This window comes from Amphibalanus amphitrite, unplaced genomic scaffold (genome assembly GCF_019059575.1).
Source record: "Amphibalanus amphitrite isolate SeventyFive unplaced genomic scaffold, NRLGWU_Aamphi_draft 000155F_arrow, whole genome shotgun sequence".
Lineage (NCBI taxonomy): Eukaryota > Metazoa > Arthropoda > Thecostraca > Balanomorpha > Balanidae > Amphibalanus > Amphibalanus amphitrite.
The window spans coordinates 152,200-168,732 of record NW_024881650.1 but is presented as its reverse complement, the minus strand read 5'-3'; the positions used below and the strand labels follow the sequence as shown (position 1 = coordinate 168,732).

Sequence of the window (16,533 nt, the reverse complement as noted above, 5' to 3'; positions counted from 1 at the left end):
TCATTCATCACCCCACCCCACCTCTGCCCTGCCCCGTCCCGTCCCGCCCGTCCTGCCGCGTCCGCCTGGCGCCGTCGGTCCATCCGTCGCGACCGATGGGGCGCGCCGACGCACCTGGCGCCGTCGGGATCGACTGCACCTGTCTGCCGCCGCCGAACACACCGCTAATCGGCGCTGGGACGCCGGCCGGGCGGAGCGACAGGGGATCGGGACAGCCCCGCCGGCGCCGGCACTAAACTGACCCTGGCGCCGCCCCGCCGCCCCCGCCGCCGCCCTATCAGCCAATACCACAGCCGACATGAACTGCTTTGACAGCGGCCAGTGTGAACACCGCCGGAGTTCCCAGTCCGGATTGTACACAATGCAATACAACTGCGTGGGCGTGTGACCTTCGCCCGTTGTCGTTGTCACCGTGTACAGTTGATTGGGGCGGCAGCTGTATGAACTATACCGCGCCAGTTTCTGAGCGAGGTCAGACGTGTTTGCTCAGGTTCGCTGCCACCGGCGGGGTATGGGGAGTGGGGTGGAGCTGGGGCAACGGAGCGAGCCCGCCTCGATTCGTAAAGCGGACCAACCAGCCGGGCACCATTTGCGGAGTCAATGAGGTCGCACGGTGCCGCCGCTGCGGTCCGCGGAGCGGGGGGCAGGCCGGATCGCGCCGGGCCGGGTCGCCTCAGTCGACAGCCCTGCCAGACAGGATGTTTGTAAAGGCAATCGAGTCTGCACGGCCACCGGTCCGCTGCCGCCGGCGGGGCACCGGCGGGTGAAGTCAGGGACGGTACAGAGCGCGGTGTTGTAGCCTCGCCACGGTCATTGTAAGTGCACCGCGACTCGGTGGTGTCGAAAGAGTCAGCGCTCGAGAATAACCTCAACAATAAGAAGAATAAAATTTGAATACTACAAGGATTTTAAGTGAAGTTAATGAAGAAGTAGATATTTAGTTTAAGTTGCCTTTTTGTTTTATTTAAATTGTGTTACTTTAGCCCTGAAACCGTCAAAATTACTTTTAAACGAAGACGAAAGCCAGCAGACGGAAACAAGAAGACGAAGACACGAAGACGAAGACAGAAATAAAGAAGAAGAAATCGCGACTCGAAATACAAAAAGAACGAATAGAATACGACGACGACCATCGGCGATAAATAGTTGCCATTTCTCTTTAAGTTGGGCTTCAAGATCGGATATTCTCATTTCAATTTTATTGTTTGGTAAATGTCTCAGCGTAATATACGTCCAAGTCTCTTTCGTAAAAGCCTTTGATTTGGTTTCTTATAGGGGCACTGTACACAAGTTTAAAAGTAATTTGGTAACGTAACGTAACGCAAGGTAACGTAACGTTAAAAGGTCACGTAAGGCAAAGCTGAAGTAAACCAAGCTCAAGGCAATGCCAATCGCAAGAATAACCAATGAAATGACAACAAAAGCTATAAAGGAAGAACTCGAGAAGAGGGGGCTGTCAAGAAAAGGAAGAAAGGCAGAATTACTGAAGAGATTGAATGATGCAATGTCAAACGAGGAAATAAGGAGCGGAAGCTCAGAAAGGTCGCTGACAACGTCCTTTGATTCAGTCGCGTCATCGAGCATTGTATCTCAAATCGCTTCAGAAGTCGCCAGAAAGGCTGAACTGAAAATAAAAATGACGGTTTTAGAAGAAAAGCAGCGGCTGCAAATTCAAGAACTAGAACTACAAATGAAACGTGCCAAATTGGATTTCGAGGAACAAATAGCCGTTTCTGAGGCACGAAGGGCTGCATTAGAAACGCAAGCGGAGCAGGGCTCTACTTCGGCACAAAGTCTTAGGCATTCAAAAGATAGGCAGCAAGATATGCAGCATGACGCCGACCGAGCATTGAAGGATGAGGGATTGTTGGCGATAAGTTCTCTTTTGACGCAGCAAAAACGGAGCCTTTTACCACAATCGAAATTACCCTTTTTTGATGGAAATCCATTGGAGTATAGAAGTTTCATTCGTGCATTCGAGAGTAGAATTGCCGATAGGACGAACGATTGCTCCGAACGACTTAACTTTCTCGATCAGTTTACACGAGGAAGGCCAAATGATATCGTACGCAGTTACATGAATATCGACCCAGTCAAAGGATACGAAGAAGCTAGAAGAGCAATGGAACGAAGGTATGGAAACGAACACAAAATTGCAACGGCGTACATGGACAAGATCCTTCAATGGCCTTGTATAAAGTCAGGCGACGCGAATGCTTTTGATGATTTTGCAGTGCTGCTAAGAAGCTGTTTAAACGCAACTGAAGACATAAGTACGTTAAGCGAAATTAATCACCCGAAAAATCTGCAACACATAGTCAGCAAATTCCCATTTCTCTTACAGGAGCGATGGCGACGTACGGTGTACCATCTCAATGAAGAAGGAAAACAATCAAATTTGTCATATTTAGTAAAATTTGTGGAACAAGAAGTCGACATGATGACCGATCCACTATTCGGAACGGAGGAAATGACCGTGTTTGCGAAATCGAAGCGAATGACACAAGCAAACGAACAAACGAAATCGAAAAATCGCACGTCTTTCTCGACGAAAGCCGACGACGAACGCCCTCAAAATTCCGATGTTGTGCACGAACTTCAAGTAAACATGCATTGCTTGTACTGCAAAGGTGCTCACAGTATCGAGGCTTGCGAATCACTTTTAAGATTGCGAATAGACCGCAGACTGCAAGTAGTACGAGAACACCGACTGTGTTTTGGCTGTTTGAAGACTGGACACGTCTCAAAACAATGCCGCAGTAGACTTCAGTGTCAACATTGCGAAAAGTATCACCCGACTTTATTGCACGCAAAAAACGAATCCTCCGCGGAGATCTTGAATAAGACAGAACAAACGTGTTGTAACGTCAAAGAAGAAAATGTTGGGCCTGTCATGTCAGTCTTGCCTGTAATATTAACGGGTTCAAATCGGAAATCCTGTAAGACGTATGCTTTTCTAGATAACGGCAGTTCTGCGACTTTCATCACAGCACGTATAGCGAACAAGCTTGGTTTGATTGGCGATGAAACAACTCTTACTTTAACCACTATTCAGCAAGGAAAAAGCACTATCCAAAGTCATATTGTCACAGGCATCCAAGTATCCGACGTTGAAGACCACAACAATGTATACTTACCCCCAACTTTTGTAATAAAAGAAATACCGCTTTCGAAAAGTGACGTACCTGATCACAGTTTAACTAAAAGCTGGCCCTATCTCAAGCACGTAACTGTCCCTGAGGTTGAGGTAGATCACGTCGGTCTGCTTATAGGCTGTGACTGTCCTCGTGCTATGGAGCCGTGGGAGGTGATTAGGAGTCAAGATGGCGGACCGTATGCCGTAAGCGTCATTTTTTTTCCCAGCCGGAGCAATACACAGGGCGGCTCTGATTGGCTACCCGCTCCGGCCCGTGACGTCAGACCGAGAAGACGTCGTCACGTCACACAGGGATGCCGGAGAGCGCTTTCGATTCCGGAGATTTCATATCAAATGCCGTTGAGTTGATTCCGCTGTGTAATGAAGATGCGCAATGCACGGTGACTATAAATACACGGTGGCGCAATGTGTATTCCAAGGCCATATAACCGTGTATTCTAACCGGCGTAATGGTGGGTGAACGGAAGCATATTCTTTGATTGAGATAAGTATGAAGCGTATTGTTTGATGCGTATTTAGGATGTTGTAACAGCGGAAACATTTCTCGCGAGATATTTGACTTTATACCTTCCATGCTTTTTTTAATCATATTTATTGCGAACTTGAAAGACGCAGCGGAGCATCCCTTTCGGACTCCAACGGTCTGCATCAAACACACGTTTGGAAAATAGATGCCCTGCGCTACTTCCCACCGGGGGGGGGGGGGGGGGGGACCGCGTCTCTTCTATACACCCAGACATGTTGGAGTAAATATTCCACTTTGAAGATAAGAGATTTGGAGTAAGAAAACAGCTTTGTAGTTCGTGGTTATAGCTTAATGAAGTTCAAAAACAATCACGCTGAAACATTTAACGAATATGGGTGTCGCACGCCAACAATTAGCTTTTGACCGCCGCGCCAGTCGGATCGCCTTCCTGACATTCATACGCTGTCTCAGCAGCACCAGAACCACTGGAACATGTATTTACACATGCAAGTACCGTCTGGCATCACTGCTCGCATTCCGCCAGACCGTTATCATCGACGCGTTTAAAGCTTTCACTGTCGATCCGCATTGAGGATTACATCCTAACTGCCATCCTGAACACATTAGGCACTATGGGTTCGACCCACAGACACGTTTCGAGCCACACACTCCGCCAGGTTGTGTGGGGCTCGCGCTGGGGGCACTTCCTGAGAACAGAGTGATTGCTTCCCGACCTTCGTTGGCACGGCGTAGGCACCGTGGTCGCCAGTGGCGGCGTCTTTTTTGGGTCTCCCGGTGGAAACACGCCGCTTGCCACCAACTGGGACCTTCCTGCGAGCCACTGCTGTCGGCTGGACGCCTATCATCACGGAGCTTTTAAAGGAGCTTGCAGGGACAGCGCTGCAACCAGTGCCAAACTGGTGCAAACTTGATGCCCGCGAATTGTCCGTTTTCATGCACTCGTAGCGGCTAATGAACGTGGTCGTGCCCAGTGCGGGGCCGTACATACAGCTCTGGTGCACGCATGAGGTCAGCTTGCCATGACTCACACAGAGCCTGGCACCGAGCGATCAGGTCAGCTGTCCCGTCGCCCAGGTTGGTGCCCGCCTTCTCCTCGCTCGCCGGGTCAGGTTGCTGATCACCAGATGCGTCACTTCGGCTCGTGCTTGGCTGGCTCGTGCTGCTCGGTTCCCGCGGATCTTGCCTCATTGAGGCCAAAAACCCGCCGGGTGCTGTAAGACCTGTCAACAGGAGGACCATGACTATGAAAACACACTACACGAGCGGTCCAAACACCACCACCGCGCAAGATAGTACAAATAGATCATTTGGGCCAGAACATGGCCTCGAGAACGAGGTTATATCTCCATTGCCCCGCTAGGGGGGCTAAGAAGTATGTGTCTGACGAACAATGTACCATCTATGGTTTTCAATAACTTACCAATTTACTCGATTTAACAACACATTTCTTGAAATGCATGTGAACGGTGAAAATCCGACCTTTGACCTGACCTGTGACGGCATCGGTTTGACCTAGGTCAATGAAATTTGGTCACAAGGTGGTTCCCGGGTGGGGCTATCGAACGCCGTTTGAATTTTGAAAATCGGCCGGTAAATTCCCGAGATCTTAGGGGGGCCGAAACGGCCCCCCCCCTACGGGTGGTAGGGTCCACCGGTAGCCCTACGGGGCGCGGGTTAAGACAAAATATGGAGAAAAGTCTAGGTACACTTTTGACGTGGACACCCTGGCGTCAAAAATCGCTTGTATTTAAATCCAGCGTATTTACCTTGCCTTTGATCATCGCAACTGATATTTCCGCGCTGATCTCAAACCTACCGGTGGCGATTTGGAAGTACAGGTGACGCTGTTTCTCGCTGAGGGTGGGCAGGAAGTTTAGTGCCGCATCAGCCATGGCAGGCTCCTTTTGCAGAACAGCTGCCTGGTGCTTGCACGGCGCTCCAGTGGCTCCCACACGACACGTGCACAGCTCCAGATCCGTGTCAACGGTGTACGAGACACCGGACTTGGTGAAGCTGGACACCTGGTACGTGGACGATCCCACCTGTAAGAGTGAAAAACGAGACGAATATGAGAAAATCGATGCCGTAATGTATATTTTCTAAGCATCCGTCATTGTTCCAAGGAAATTAACCGAATACTAGGCTGCAGCCCAACCACAGGAATCGTTTAGCATGTGGTTACAAAACCCCACCCAATAAATGAATGTGGTAGTTTTATTAAAAAAAAAAAACGACCAATAAAAAGCCAATACAATCAGTCCTAAAATAAAAGCATCTCATGCTTAACATTTGATAGACCATTAATTACCTGCTCCACAGACGCCTTGTCGATGCCATCTGCCGACGGGCAGAAGCGCTTGCGTGCCGAGGCCGGCGTTCTCCCGTTTGCAGCGTCCAGGATTTTGCGCGAATACTCATTTTCGAGTCGGATCATCACGATGTCGACCAGCTGGGTGGTGTTGTGGACCTTCAGCCGCCTCAGGATCTTGTCCTTGATCACGCGGAAGGCCGCCTCCGTCAGATTGTTGGTGTGGTTCCCTCTGACCATCAGGTCCGAGCGGAAACACATGGCCCACTCGTAACGACGGATCCAGCGCTCTTCCATGTACTTTTCAAAGTGTCCGAGCTTCTTCCTCCGTGTGAAGGCGAGCAGCTCCTTCCAAGTCCCAACGCTGGCTGAGGTCGTGCTCAGTGGTGGCTCAGAGGAGGGCACGGACACGTTGCAACGCCTCCTGTCGCTGGTCAGCGGCGACACCGCTCTGCTTCCCACACAGCCACCGCCAGGCAGCCTGGAGGTGATGTGAGATGAGCAGAGCAGTAGCCGACACTCGGGGAAAACATTCCTCAGTGCGGCTCTGAGGGCAGCGCAGTCGTCCGTCATGGCCACCACCGGGCCACGTGCTCCTCGACCTCCGAAGCTCTGCTCATCCATCAGGGTCAACAGCAGCTGGAGCCCTGCCGTTAGGACGCTGGTCGACTCTGATGACGTGACGATGGCCCCCACGGGGAGAGCGCCGACCGGGCTGTGAGTCAGGAGGAGAAAGAGGCGACTGTCGCTACGGTCCATGTTGCCGGACTGTTGCCGGAGTCGACGAACCACATTACTGCGGCTCGAGGCCACAGCTGCGAGACTCGGCGCATCAGCGGCGTGACGATAGCCACCACCACGTTGTGGTCGTCCACCTCCAGAGCAGCACGACCGCCCGATGTTCCGTCGTACTGCTCTCCGAGGCAGCGAAGGCCGTCCAGCATTTTCTCTCCGGACAGCTCGCCATAGACTTTCTTGAATTCTGTCCGGTACAACCTGTAATTAAAGGAATTGTGGTTAGACTGATGGTATGTGTTACCTGTTGATTGGGAATGGTCGGGTAGCTACTTATGAGCTACGAACAGTTTAGGCGACGGAGGCGGAAGTGACGGAACAAAATTTAACCGGTGTTCCGAAAACATTTAAGAAAAGGGGCATTCCACGATAGATCGACCTAAGCCGTACACTCTCATATTTTATTTTTTGCTTAACCCGCGCCGTGCTGGTGGCCTGAACTTTCCGCCGAGTGCTGGGGGGCCGTTTTCAAGCCCCCCCCCCCCCGTCTAACTCGGCTCCTGGGTCACGTAGCGACACGCAGTTAGCGGCAATCGAAAGAGCGTCAAAAATAAGGAAGAAAACACTTCAGTCATTTTTAAGGTCAGGTCACCATAGGTCACCAAAGGTAAAATGTTGGCTATTTCAACATTTTGGAAACTGTCAAGCATATCCTGCACCTGACCTAAGCATATCCTGCAGGTTTGAATCAAATCGACGAAGAACTCTACTTTCCATGAACAAAATAGTGCATTTTTAGTGGTTTTGACTATGTACCGGTTTTTGTGACCTTGTAACCTGACCTCAGGTCACTGGAATCTAAAACTCCTAGGTCAAGTGTCAATTAATAGATTCCCCAAGTTGTGTCTGAAATTTGGTAGCGCTACGTGCCATAGCGCCCACGCTATCAACGAATAACACTCATTCAGTTGCCGCTAAACTAGTCCAATTTTCCCCTGACCTTGTACCGGTTTTTGTGACCTGGTGACCTGACCTGAAAAGACTGGAACTTGAAATTTTCAGGATAGGTGCGGAAAGATTGCCCCAGAGGGTATGCCAATTACGTTTTTTGCGAAAAACCTTAGGGGGGGTTGCATCTTGGTTGGTTGCCCCCCCCCCTCGCCGGGCGAGGGTTAATAAAAATTACAACATAAATCCGCCATCCTTACCGGTGATAATAGCCAACATCAGGACAGTGGGCGCGGTCCGCTGCGACGCGGTAGAAATCGTCTCCGGCCTCCTCTTGCGGAGCTGAGATGAGCTCGTCTCGCGCCTGCTCAGCCGAGTAGCCCATCCGGAACAGCTCCAGAAGACGGTCCCTGGTCGCCGTCGATACATCCCTCTCCTTCGGTAGTCGTAGTCGTAGTCGTAGTTCGTAGTTCGTAGTCGCGGTAGTTCGCGGTAGTCGTAGTTCGTAGGAAGCAGCTCCTGACAAGCATAGGATTACGATAGGATGAGGTATGTGGTAGGAACGAGGGAGTAAAAAGCCGAAGAAAAGCCGTAAATAGCGTCGATTTGTTGAACGGGAGTGTGCCAGGGTCCATTTTTGGGAGGATCTCCACTGAGCGGCGATGGGCGGTGTTCAAGTCTTTCGTGCATATCTACAAAACGAATTGAGCTAGGTACATGCAATTGTCTGAGCATTACTTAAACGTATTTCATACTGATAGCATTTATATCCTGTCAAAATAGTGGTTCTATCTTGAACATCAGCGGCTCCACGGCTAATTTTCGGGAGGGCCCCAATGACCAGCAATGGGGCCTGGGTTTACGGGGATAGGATATCTCCAAAACGAATTGAGCTAGCCGCTTGAAACTTTCAGACTGTTTTTAACACTATAATAAGCATATCCTGTCCAAGGACAGGATTATTGGTGACATTGTACCAAAATTTTGAGGTCCTAGCTTGTGCAGGGACGTGTTCAAGGCTAGTTTATCGAGGGTATTTTTCGCCCAACATCGAATTTTCTTACATTTGCCGATGATAGTTCTCAGGTTCGCATCGATGATCAATGGCCCTGTTGCACTTGCATGACAGTAGGCTACATGGCACAAGCATGTACTATGCTGCATAGGCCGATATCTGCATAGGCAGGCCCAGGGAAGGAACATTGGGAGGTGTCATTCCCCGTTCCATTGTACCTGAATCCGCCTATGCTAAGCATAAATGGGCAACTACATGGTATTCCAATGATGTGAATACCTTACAGACGTTTAGTTATGCTCATAAAACGTCAACAAAATACTTCAAAAATATTTACCCCATTTTTACCTTGATTTTACCTACCTGAAACCGCCTATGACTTTTCAAATTTCACAAAACCCACAACATATATGAAGGACCCATGGCCATGTATACAGAAACATATCCTAAAGTTTGCATCTAAATCGAATGAGAAACATCAAAGCTATTGCAATTATAAGGGTTGGGTGAAAATGCAAAATTTTTAGAATTGCTTGCCCTCTGAGACCCTATTTTCCTTTTTTTTCCAACTCTTCCAACTTCCAACTTTTTCCAACTTTTCCCAACTCTTTTGCATGAAACTAAAAGTTTACGTTGAGAGGAATTGAATGGTGTTTGTCCCATCAACATCAGTCATTTAGTTCCCGAGATCTGACGGGGGGCTGAATCGGCCTCCTCCACCATTTGACGTCCTCCAGAAAGCCCACCAGTAATAGGGTTAAGCACAGGAAGTTTTCGCTTAAGCGGGTGCAATATGGGTCTTCTCCCCTAATCCAGTGGCGGATCCAGGGGGGGGGGGGGCAAAATGGGCATTTGCCCCCCCCCCCAAAAAATGGCATAATTTAACATTACGCCTATGGACGATGCATGGAAAAAATCGATAAATTGTTATGGTTTGCCCCCCAAAAAAACTCTGAGCTGGACCCACCTCTGCCCTAATCTCAAGGAAAGTGAATGGATAAAACAGACAAAAGGAGGTCAATTTATGTACCTAACTTTTACTTACCGTAAGATTGCAGAAAATAGTCGAGCTGTCCTTGCTGCATGGGCAGAGCTTAATATCAGCCATTTTCAGACATGTATCCTGAAAAATGAGGAAGTTCAACTGTAAAGTCAACTTCAACTGTGAAGTAAACGTTCAACCTTTGGGGTCAGGGTTGTAAACGACTGGAACATCCAACCGGCATCAATCATCACATCTCGCACAGTAAACGCCTTCAAAGCAAAGCTTGACGCTGACTGGACTCACCTTCACTACACAATTCACACAAATGACTCAGATTGAAGCAGAGTCACAGATTAGGAGCTCGATAAAGCAAGAGTCCTAAAGGCCAAGTGGCCTTCTAAATTCTCGTACATCGTAAGTAAGTATTTTCCATGCAAGGGAGAGAAATACCTATCAACTGAGCGCCGTGTCTGGAACACTACGCTTCTCAGATTGAGATTCCATGGAAAATAATATAAATCTGGTCATGAATCATGATGAATAGTGGACACAACTTAATACTTTTCATTATCCACTCACCTTGACCTGTGCCCCATGCATGGAAGACCGCTTGAATTTTGAAATGAAATTGAAATGGGCATCAACGAAGATAGAAAGTGGCAATCCCGGCGTAAGCACCTCTTTGCATAAAAAAATAACGTAACAAACATTGTATCTGGCCAGTTAGCGGTACCTATTTGAAATCAAGCGCTTCAAACTCACCCGAAAATGACCCGAAACGAAACGAACCCGAACGTGTTTTATATTGATATAATTGGTACCTTGCCCGAACCATGGCTAAGGCGAAAACAAAACAAAACAAAACGCACCATGGCGCAAAATCGGATGCAACTCCGTAGGATGCGAACGCTGTTGCTACCCCTGATGCATTGTGGGTCCTGACGTCACGGGCCGGAGAGGGTAGCCAATCAGAGCCGCCCTGTGTATTGCTCCGGCTGGGAAAAAAAATGACGCATGCCGTAAGAACAATCCTTGGCTGGACGATCGTAGGACCCAGAATTCCACTTACCAGTAAGAATAACCATTCAAAAATTGTACGACGAACCGACGCGAACAACGACAAGATCGAGAGAATGTTCATTGACATGTACAACACCGACTTCATAGAGAAAAACGACAGCGATTCTTTGTCACGCGAAGACAAATTGTGGGAAGAAAAGGTAAAAGAAAATATCGTACTCCGGAACGGTCACTACGAAATCGGGTTGCCCTTTAGGAATGCACCGATAGACTTGCCGAATAACAGAAAAATTGCCGAAAAACGAGCAGAGGCATTGAAGAAAAAATTTGACGCCAGTGCAGAAGTACACGCGCGTTACACCGCTTATATGAGACAGCTCTTAGACGATGGTCACGCGGAAGTAGTTCCTGTAGAAGACAAAGACACCTCTACGAGGCGACAATACAATGTCTGGTATTTACCACACCATGCCGTAACCCATCCCGCCAAGCCCGAAAAAAAACGAGGGTAGTTTTCGACTGCTCCGCTAAATACGCCGGTGTTTCGTTGAACGATAATTTGTTGCAGGGACCAGATCTTATTAATAGCCTTGTTGGCGTTCTTTTGCGCTTCCGTCAAGAACCAGTCGCCTTTATGGCAGATATAAAGGCTATGTATCACCAAGTACGCGTTCCAGAAGAGCAAAGAAACTATCTGAGATTCTTGTGGTGGCCCGATGGCAACACAGAGAAGCTACTCGAAGAGTATCGAATGAAAGTGCATTTGTTTGGGGCGATTTCGTCTCCCAGTTGCGCAAACTTTGCTTTGCGGAGAACAGCAGACGATTTCAGTGCCATGTTCGGTGGTCAAAAAACGCAGCGTACAATCGACAATAATTTCTACGTGGACGATTGTCTTAAATCCGTAGCAGATGTAGACGACGCCATTGAATCGATAAGAGATTTAAGAGACACCTGCAAAAGAGGAGGTTTTCACCTTACCAAGTTTGTCAGCAACGAAAGGGCAGTCATGGCATCAGTTCCAGAAGAAGATAGAGCCACGGATCATGAAACATTGCGAGTAACACAATCGACGTATGCAGAAGAGCGTGCTCTGGGAATTTTATGGAATACGGAAACGGACACGCTCAGCTTTAAGATAAAAACAAAAGAAAGACCGACAACACGACGAGGCATGCTCTCAACAGTGAGTTCCATTTATGATCCTCTGGGATTTGTTGCTCCGATTTTATTGAAGCCAAAGGCGTTGTTACAGCAGCTTTGTCGTTTGAATTTAGCATGGGACGACTTACCCTCAGATGACCTGCAGAGGAGCTGGTGTTGTTGGCTTTCTACATTACATAGTTTGCAAGAATTTAGTGTTCGGAGGTGTTATAAACCCGAAGGTTTCGGCCCCATCGTGACGAGTCAAGTTCATCATTTTTCCGACGCTAGTGAGACCGGTTACGGCGCGGTATCCTACTTAAGACTTCAAAACCAACAAGGGAAGATTCACTGTTCATTTATCATCGGAAAAGCTCGAGTTGCTCCAGTCAAAGCAGTTACCATACCGCGCCTGGAATTAGCTGCAGCCACCGTTGCCGCTCGTTTGAGCGCTGTAGTTAAGCGTGAGTTGGAAATTCCTGTAGACAGCGTGACATTTTGGACAGATAGTACTACTGTGCTTCGATATATCAACAACACAAGTAGCAGATTCAAGGCGTATGTAGCGAACAGAATAGGAACGATCCTCGATCTTTCTTCTCCTGGACAGTGGCATTACGTAGGGACACATTGCAATCCGGCCGACGAAGCATCGAGAGGGTGTTCCGTGTCTGCCTTTTTTAAGTCAAGATGGATACAAGGTCCGCAATTTTTGTGGGAAACAGAAGATAAGTGGCCAAAACAGCCAATAGCATCGCTGGAAGTCGAACTTGGTGACCCTGAAGTTAAGAAAAGCGCAAAAGTTGGAGTAATAGCGACCGAATCGAGCCCCACTGATCGTTTGCTAGGGAAATACTCCGACTGGCACCGGTTAAAACGCGCAGTGTCGTACATGTTAAGATTCAAAAACTTACTTAAGAACGCAGTTGCCGCTCGCCAGACAGAAAACTTCCAAAGAGAAGACGCGACAAAGTCATTACAGGTTGAAGATCTAGAAAACGCGGAAATGGCGATAATAACGTATGTACAAAGTCAGGCATTTTCCAAAGAACTCCATTTTATGAAAGAATATCGCTCCAGTTTAAAGGGACCCTCCCACCTTAACATTAGATTTGAGTTGAGATAGCCAAAATGGGGTCCCTGGCTCACAATTACCGGTTTCGGCACTCACAACATCGAGAAATGCCTTAAATCGGAAATATTGAATTTCAAAATTGCAGCATTTTGATTCAGAGGGGGTAATGCTTAGGAATACCCCTCTGAATGTGTGACGTTAGCGCAAATATCTAACGATTTTTAAATGTTTGACTAAAACGTTTTGTAGCACGCAGTGGTATATGCTGTTTGCGCGCAACATCTGCCGCAAACGCCGCACTTCTAAAATAAAGTCGCTAGAAACAGCGGAGATCCCAAAAAGTAGATCCAAAAACAACAGCGGAGATCCAAAAAGTAAACAAAAGTAAAAGTCTAATATCTTGAAAACCGGTGAATATTTTTCGGTGAAATTTGGTAAATATTCGTTTTTGCTCTTTCTGAACCGAGCGACATCACTTTCATACCAATTTATTAACTTTTTTGAAGGTGGGAGGGTCCCTTTAAAGAAGTATCAGCTTCCTCGCTCTAGCCCATTGTATCGTCTTAACCCGATTTTAATGAACGGGCTTCTTGTCATCGGAGGACGCTTGCACCAGGCTGACCAGCCGTTCGAGTCACGGCATCCAGCTATTATTCCGGCCAAATCTCACGTAACTGACATCATTATTGACCACGTTCACAAAAAGGAAGGACATCAGGGGCGCCAGCACGTACTGTCCTGCATCCGAGAGAAGTTCTGGATACTTCATGCGAACGCCAACGTACGCCGAGTTCTTAAAGACTGCACAAAGTGCCGTCGGCTACAAGGCAGACCATTGATGCAGCAAATGGCCGATCTGCCGCCTGATCGGGTTAGGCCCGATTTACCTTTCTCGTCGGTCGGCGTGGACTGTTTTGGCCCTTTTTATGTCAAACGGGGGCGAGGCAACGCAAAACGATACGGAGTCCTCTTTACTTGCCTCAGTATACGAGCTGTTCATATAGAGATTGCGCAGTCTCTCACGTCTGATTCATTCATTAACGCATTGAGAAGATTTATTTCTAGGAGAGGAAACGTGAAAGAAATTCGCTCAGACAACGGAACAAATTTTGTAGGAGCACAAAGAGAGTTACAAGAAGAGATCACCAACTGGAACCAACAGCAGATTGAAACCTTTTTACTGCAGCGGAACATAAAATGGACTTTCAATGCCCTTAGTGCCTCCCACCAGGGGGGCGTCTGGGAACGACAAATCCGCACAGTCAGAAAAATACTGAATTCTACGACATCTAGTCAAACGCTTGACGACGAGAGTCTAGCAACTCTCCTTTGTGAAGTGGAATACACCATCAACAGCCGACCATTGACCACCGTGTCTAGCGACCACAGAGACTTGAACCCGATCACACCAAACCAGCTCCTGCTGCTGCGCTCCGAACCGGTGATGCCTCCAGGTCATTTTAGCTCAACCGAAAATTACAGCAGACGAAGATGGAAACAAGTTCAACACCTCGCGTCAGAGTTTTGGAAGAGATGGAGAAAAGAGTATTTGCAAACACTTCAGCAGCGACGAAAATGGAACGATCGAAAACCGAATCTCCAGAGCGGAGATGTTGTCGTGATTGTCGAGAACGACACTCCGGAAACTTGTGGAAGCTGGGTCGCGTCACCAAAACCTTCCCTGACCTGAACGGACTAGTTAGAACTGTCGAACTGAAAACGCAAACGATGACAACGCGACGACCGGTAAACAAACTTGTTTTATTGGTACCAACCGAAGAAGCGATGGTCTCATACTGACTCGCGCGCGTGACTGGGGAGGGTGTAAGTGCACCGCGACTCGGTGGTGTCGAAAGAGTCAGCGCTCGAGAATAACCTCAACAATAAGAAGAATAAAATTTGAATACTACAAGGATTTTAAGTGAAGTTAATGAAGAAGTAGATATTTAGTTTAAGTTGCCTTTTTGTTTTATTTAAATTGTGTTACTTTAGCCCTGAAACCGTCAAAATTACTTTTAAACGAAGACGAAAGCCAGCAGACGGAAACAAGAAGACGAAGACACGAAGACGAAGACAGAAATAAAGAAGAAGAAATCGCGACTCGAAATACAAAAAGAACGAATAGAATACGACGACGACCATCGGCGATAAATAGTTGCCATTTCTCTTTAAGTTGGGCTTCAAGATCGGATATTCTCATTTCAATTTTATTGTTTGGTAAATGTCTCAGCGTAATATACGTCCAAGTCTCTTTCGTAAAAGCCTTTGATTTGGTTTCTTATAGGGGCACTGTACAGTCATGGTGCTGGGTTTGCAGTCTGTATAGAGATGATGCCTATGTGATGGAGATGATGGTTATGTATGACGACCGTTAGACGGCCTTATATATAATATATTCACTATGACTGGGCACTGGACCAGGCGCATCCAGTAATGATGTATCTTGTCTGCGTACCGGTATTTATCTGCCTGCCTGCCTGCCTGCCTGCCTGCCTGCCTGCCTGCCTGCCTGCCTGCCTGCCTGCCTGCCTGCCTGCCTGCCTGCCTGCCTGCCTGCCTGCCTGCCTGCCTGCCTGCCTGCCTGCCTGCCTGCCTGCCTGCCTGCCTGCCTGCCTGCCTGCCTGCCTGCCTGCCTGCCTGCCTGCCTGCCTGCCTGCCTGCCTGCCTGCCTGCCTGCCTGCCTGCCTGCCTGCCTGCCTGCCTGCCTGCCTGCCTGCCTGCCTGCCTGCCTGCCTGCCTGCCTGCCTGCCTGCCTGCCTGCCTGCCTGCCTGCCTGCCTGCCTGCCTGCCTGCCTGCCTGCCTGCCTGCCTGCCTGCCTGCCTGCCTGCCTGCCTGCCTGCCTGCCTGCCTGCCTGCCTGCCTGCCTGCCTGCCTGCCTGCCTGCCTGCCTGCCTGCCTGCCTGCCTGCCTGCCTGCCTGCCTGCCTGCCTGCCTGCCTGCCTGCCTGCCTGCCTGCCTGCCTGCCTGCCTGCCTGCCTGCCTGCCTGCCTGCCTGCCTGCCTGCCTGCCTGCCTGCCTGCCTGCCTGCCTGCCTGCCTGCCTGCCTGCCTGCCTGCCTGCCTGCCTGCCTGCCTGCCTGCCTGCCTGCCTGCCTGCCTGCCTGCCTGCCTGCCTGCCTGCCTGCCTGCCTGCCTGCCTGCCTGCCTGCCTGCCTGCCTGCCTGCCTGCCTGCCTGCCTGCCTGCCTGCCTGCCTGCCTGCCTGCCTGCCTGCCTGCCTGCCTGCCTGCCTGCCTGCCTGCCTGCCTGCCTGCCTGCCTGCCTGCCTGCCTGCCTGCCTGCCTGCCTGCCTGCCTGCCTGCCTGCCTGCCTGCCTGCCTGCCTGCCTGCCTGCCTGCCTGCCTGCCTGCCTGCCTGCCTGCCTGCCTGCCTGCCTGCCTGCCTGCCTGCCTGCCTGCCTGCCTGCCTGCCTGCCTGCCTGCCTGCCTGCCTGCCTGCCTGCCTGCCTGCCTGCCTGCCTGCCTGCCTGCCTGCCTGCCTGCCTGCCTGCCTGCCTGCCTGCCTGCCTGCCTGCCTGCCTGCCTGCCTGCCTGCCTGCCTGCCTGCCTGCCTGCCTGCCTGCCTGCCTGCCTGCCTGCCTGCCTGCCTGCCTGCCTGCCTGCCTGCCTGCCTGCCTGCCTGCCTGCCTGCCTGCCTGCCTGCCTGCCTGCCTGCCTGCCTG

General features: G+C 49.8%; 2 protein-coding genes across 6 annotated transcripts; one reads left to right on the top strand and one right to left on the bottom strand.

Moving 5' to 3' along the window:
• Positions 1-3,960: 3,960 nt before the first annotated feature.
• On the bottom strand, positions 3,961-10,418 carry LOC122383129. 5 transcript variants are annotated; one of them, XM_043369280.1, is made up of 5 exons: positions 10,398-10,418; positions 7,896-8,154; positions 5,953-6,948; positions 5,461-5,686; positions 3,961-4,864 (listed from the first exon to the last, which is right to left on the bottom strand). In XM_043369280.1, exons 3-5 carry the CDS (start codon positions 6,709-6,711, stop codon positions 4,593-4,595), a joined length of 1,257 nt encoding a protein of 418 aa, XP_043225215.1. In that variant the 5' UTR covers positions 6,712-6,948; positions 7,896-8,154; positions 10,398-10,418; the 3' UTR covers positions 3,961-4,592. The 5 variants fall into 5 exon arrangements, with proteins under 5 accessions (XP_043225215.1, XP_043225214.1, XP_043225212.1 ...); XM_043369279.1 differs by lacking the exon at positions 10,398-10,418 and adding an exon at positions 10,221-10,291; XM_043369277.1 differs by lacking the exon at positions 10,398-10,418 and adding an exon at positions 9,696-9,775.
• Positions 10,419-11,621: 1,203 nt separating this feature from the next.
• On the top strand, positions 11,622-15,134 carry LOC122383100. The gene is made up of 2 exons (XM_043369218.1): positions 11,622-12,885; positions 13,400-15,134. The coding sequence occupies exons 1-2, from the start codon at positions 11,665-11,667 to the stop codon at positions 14,561-14,563; spliced, it is 2,385 nt and encodes a 794-aa protein (XP_043225153.1). The 5' UTR covers positions 11,622-11,664; the 3' UTR covers positions 14,564-15,134.
• The last annotated feature ends 1,399 nt before the right edge of the window (positions 15,135-16,533 follow it).

What these genes read in the sequence shown, in the direction of transcription:
- LOC122383100 (XM_043369218.1), top strand. Translation starts at nt 11,665, where the DNA reads ATGGCATCAGTTCCAGAAGAAGATAGAGCCACGGATCATGAAACATTG. An exon ending in AATATCGCTCCAGTTTAAAG is followed by an intron (nt 12,886 to 13,399) that starts GGACCCTCCCAC and finishes GTCCCTTTAAAG; the next exon opens with AAGTATCAGCTTCCTCGCTC.
- LOC122383129 (XM_043369280.1), bottom strand. Translation starts at nt 6,711, where the DNA reads ATGGACCGTAGCGACAGTCGCCTCTTTCTCCTCCTGACTCACAGCCCG. An exon ending in ACAAGGCGTCTGTGGAGCAG is followed by an intron (nt 5,687 to 5,952) that starts GTAATTAATGGT and finishes TCACTCTTACAG; the next exon opens with GTGGGATCGTCCACGTACCA. An exon ending in GTACTTCCAAATCGCCACCG is followed by an intron (nt 4,865 to 5,460) that starts GTAGGTTTGAGA and finishes TCCTGTTGACAG; the next exon opens with GTCTTACAGCACCCGGCGGG.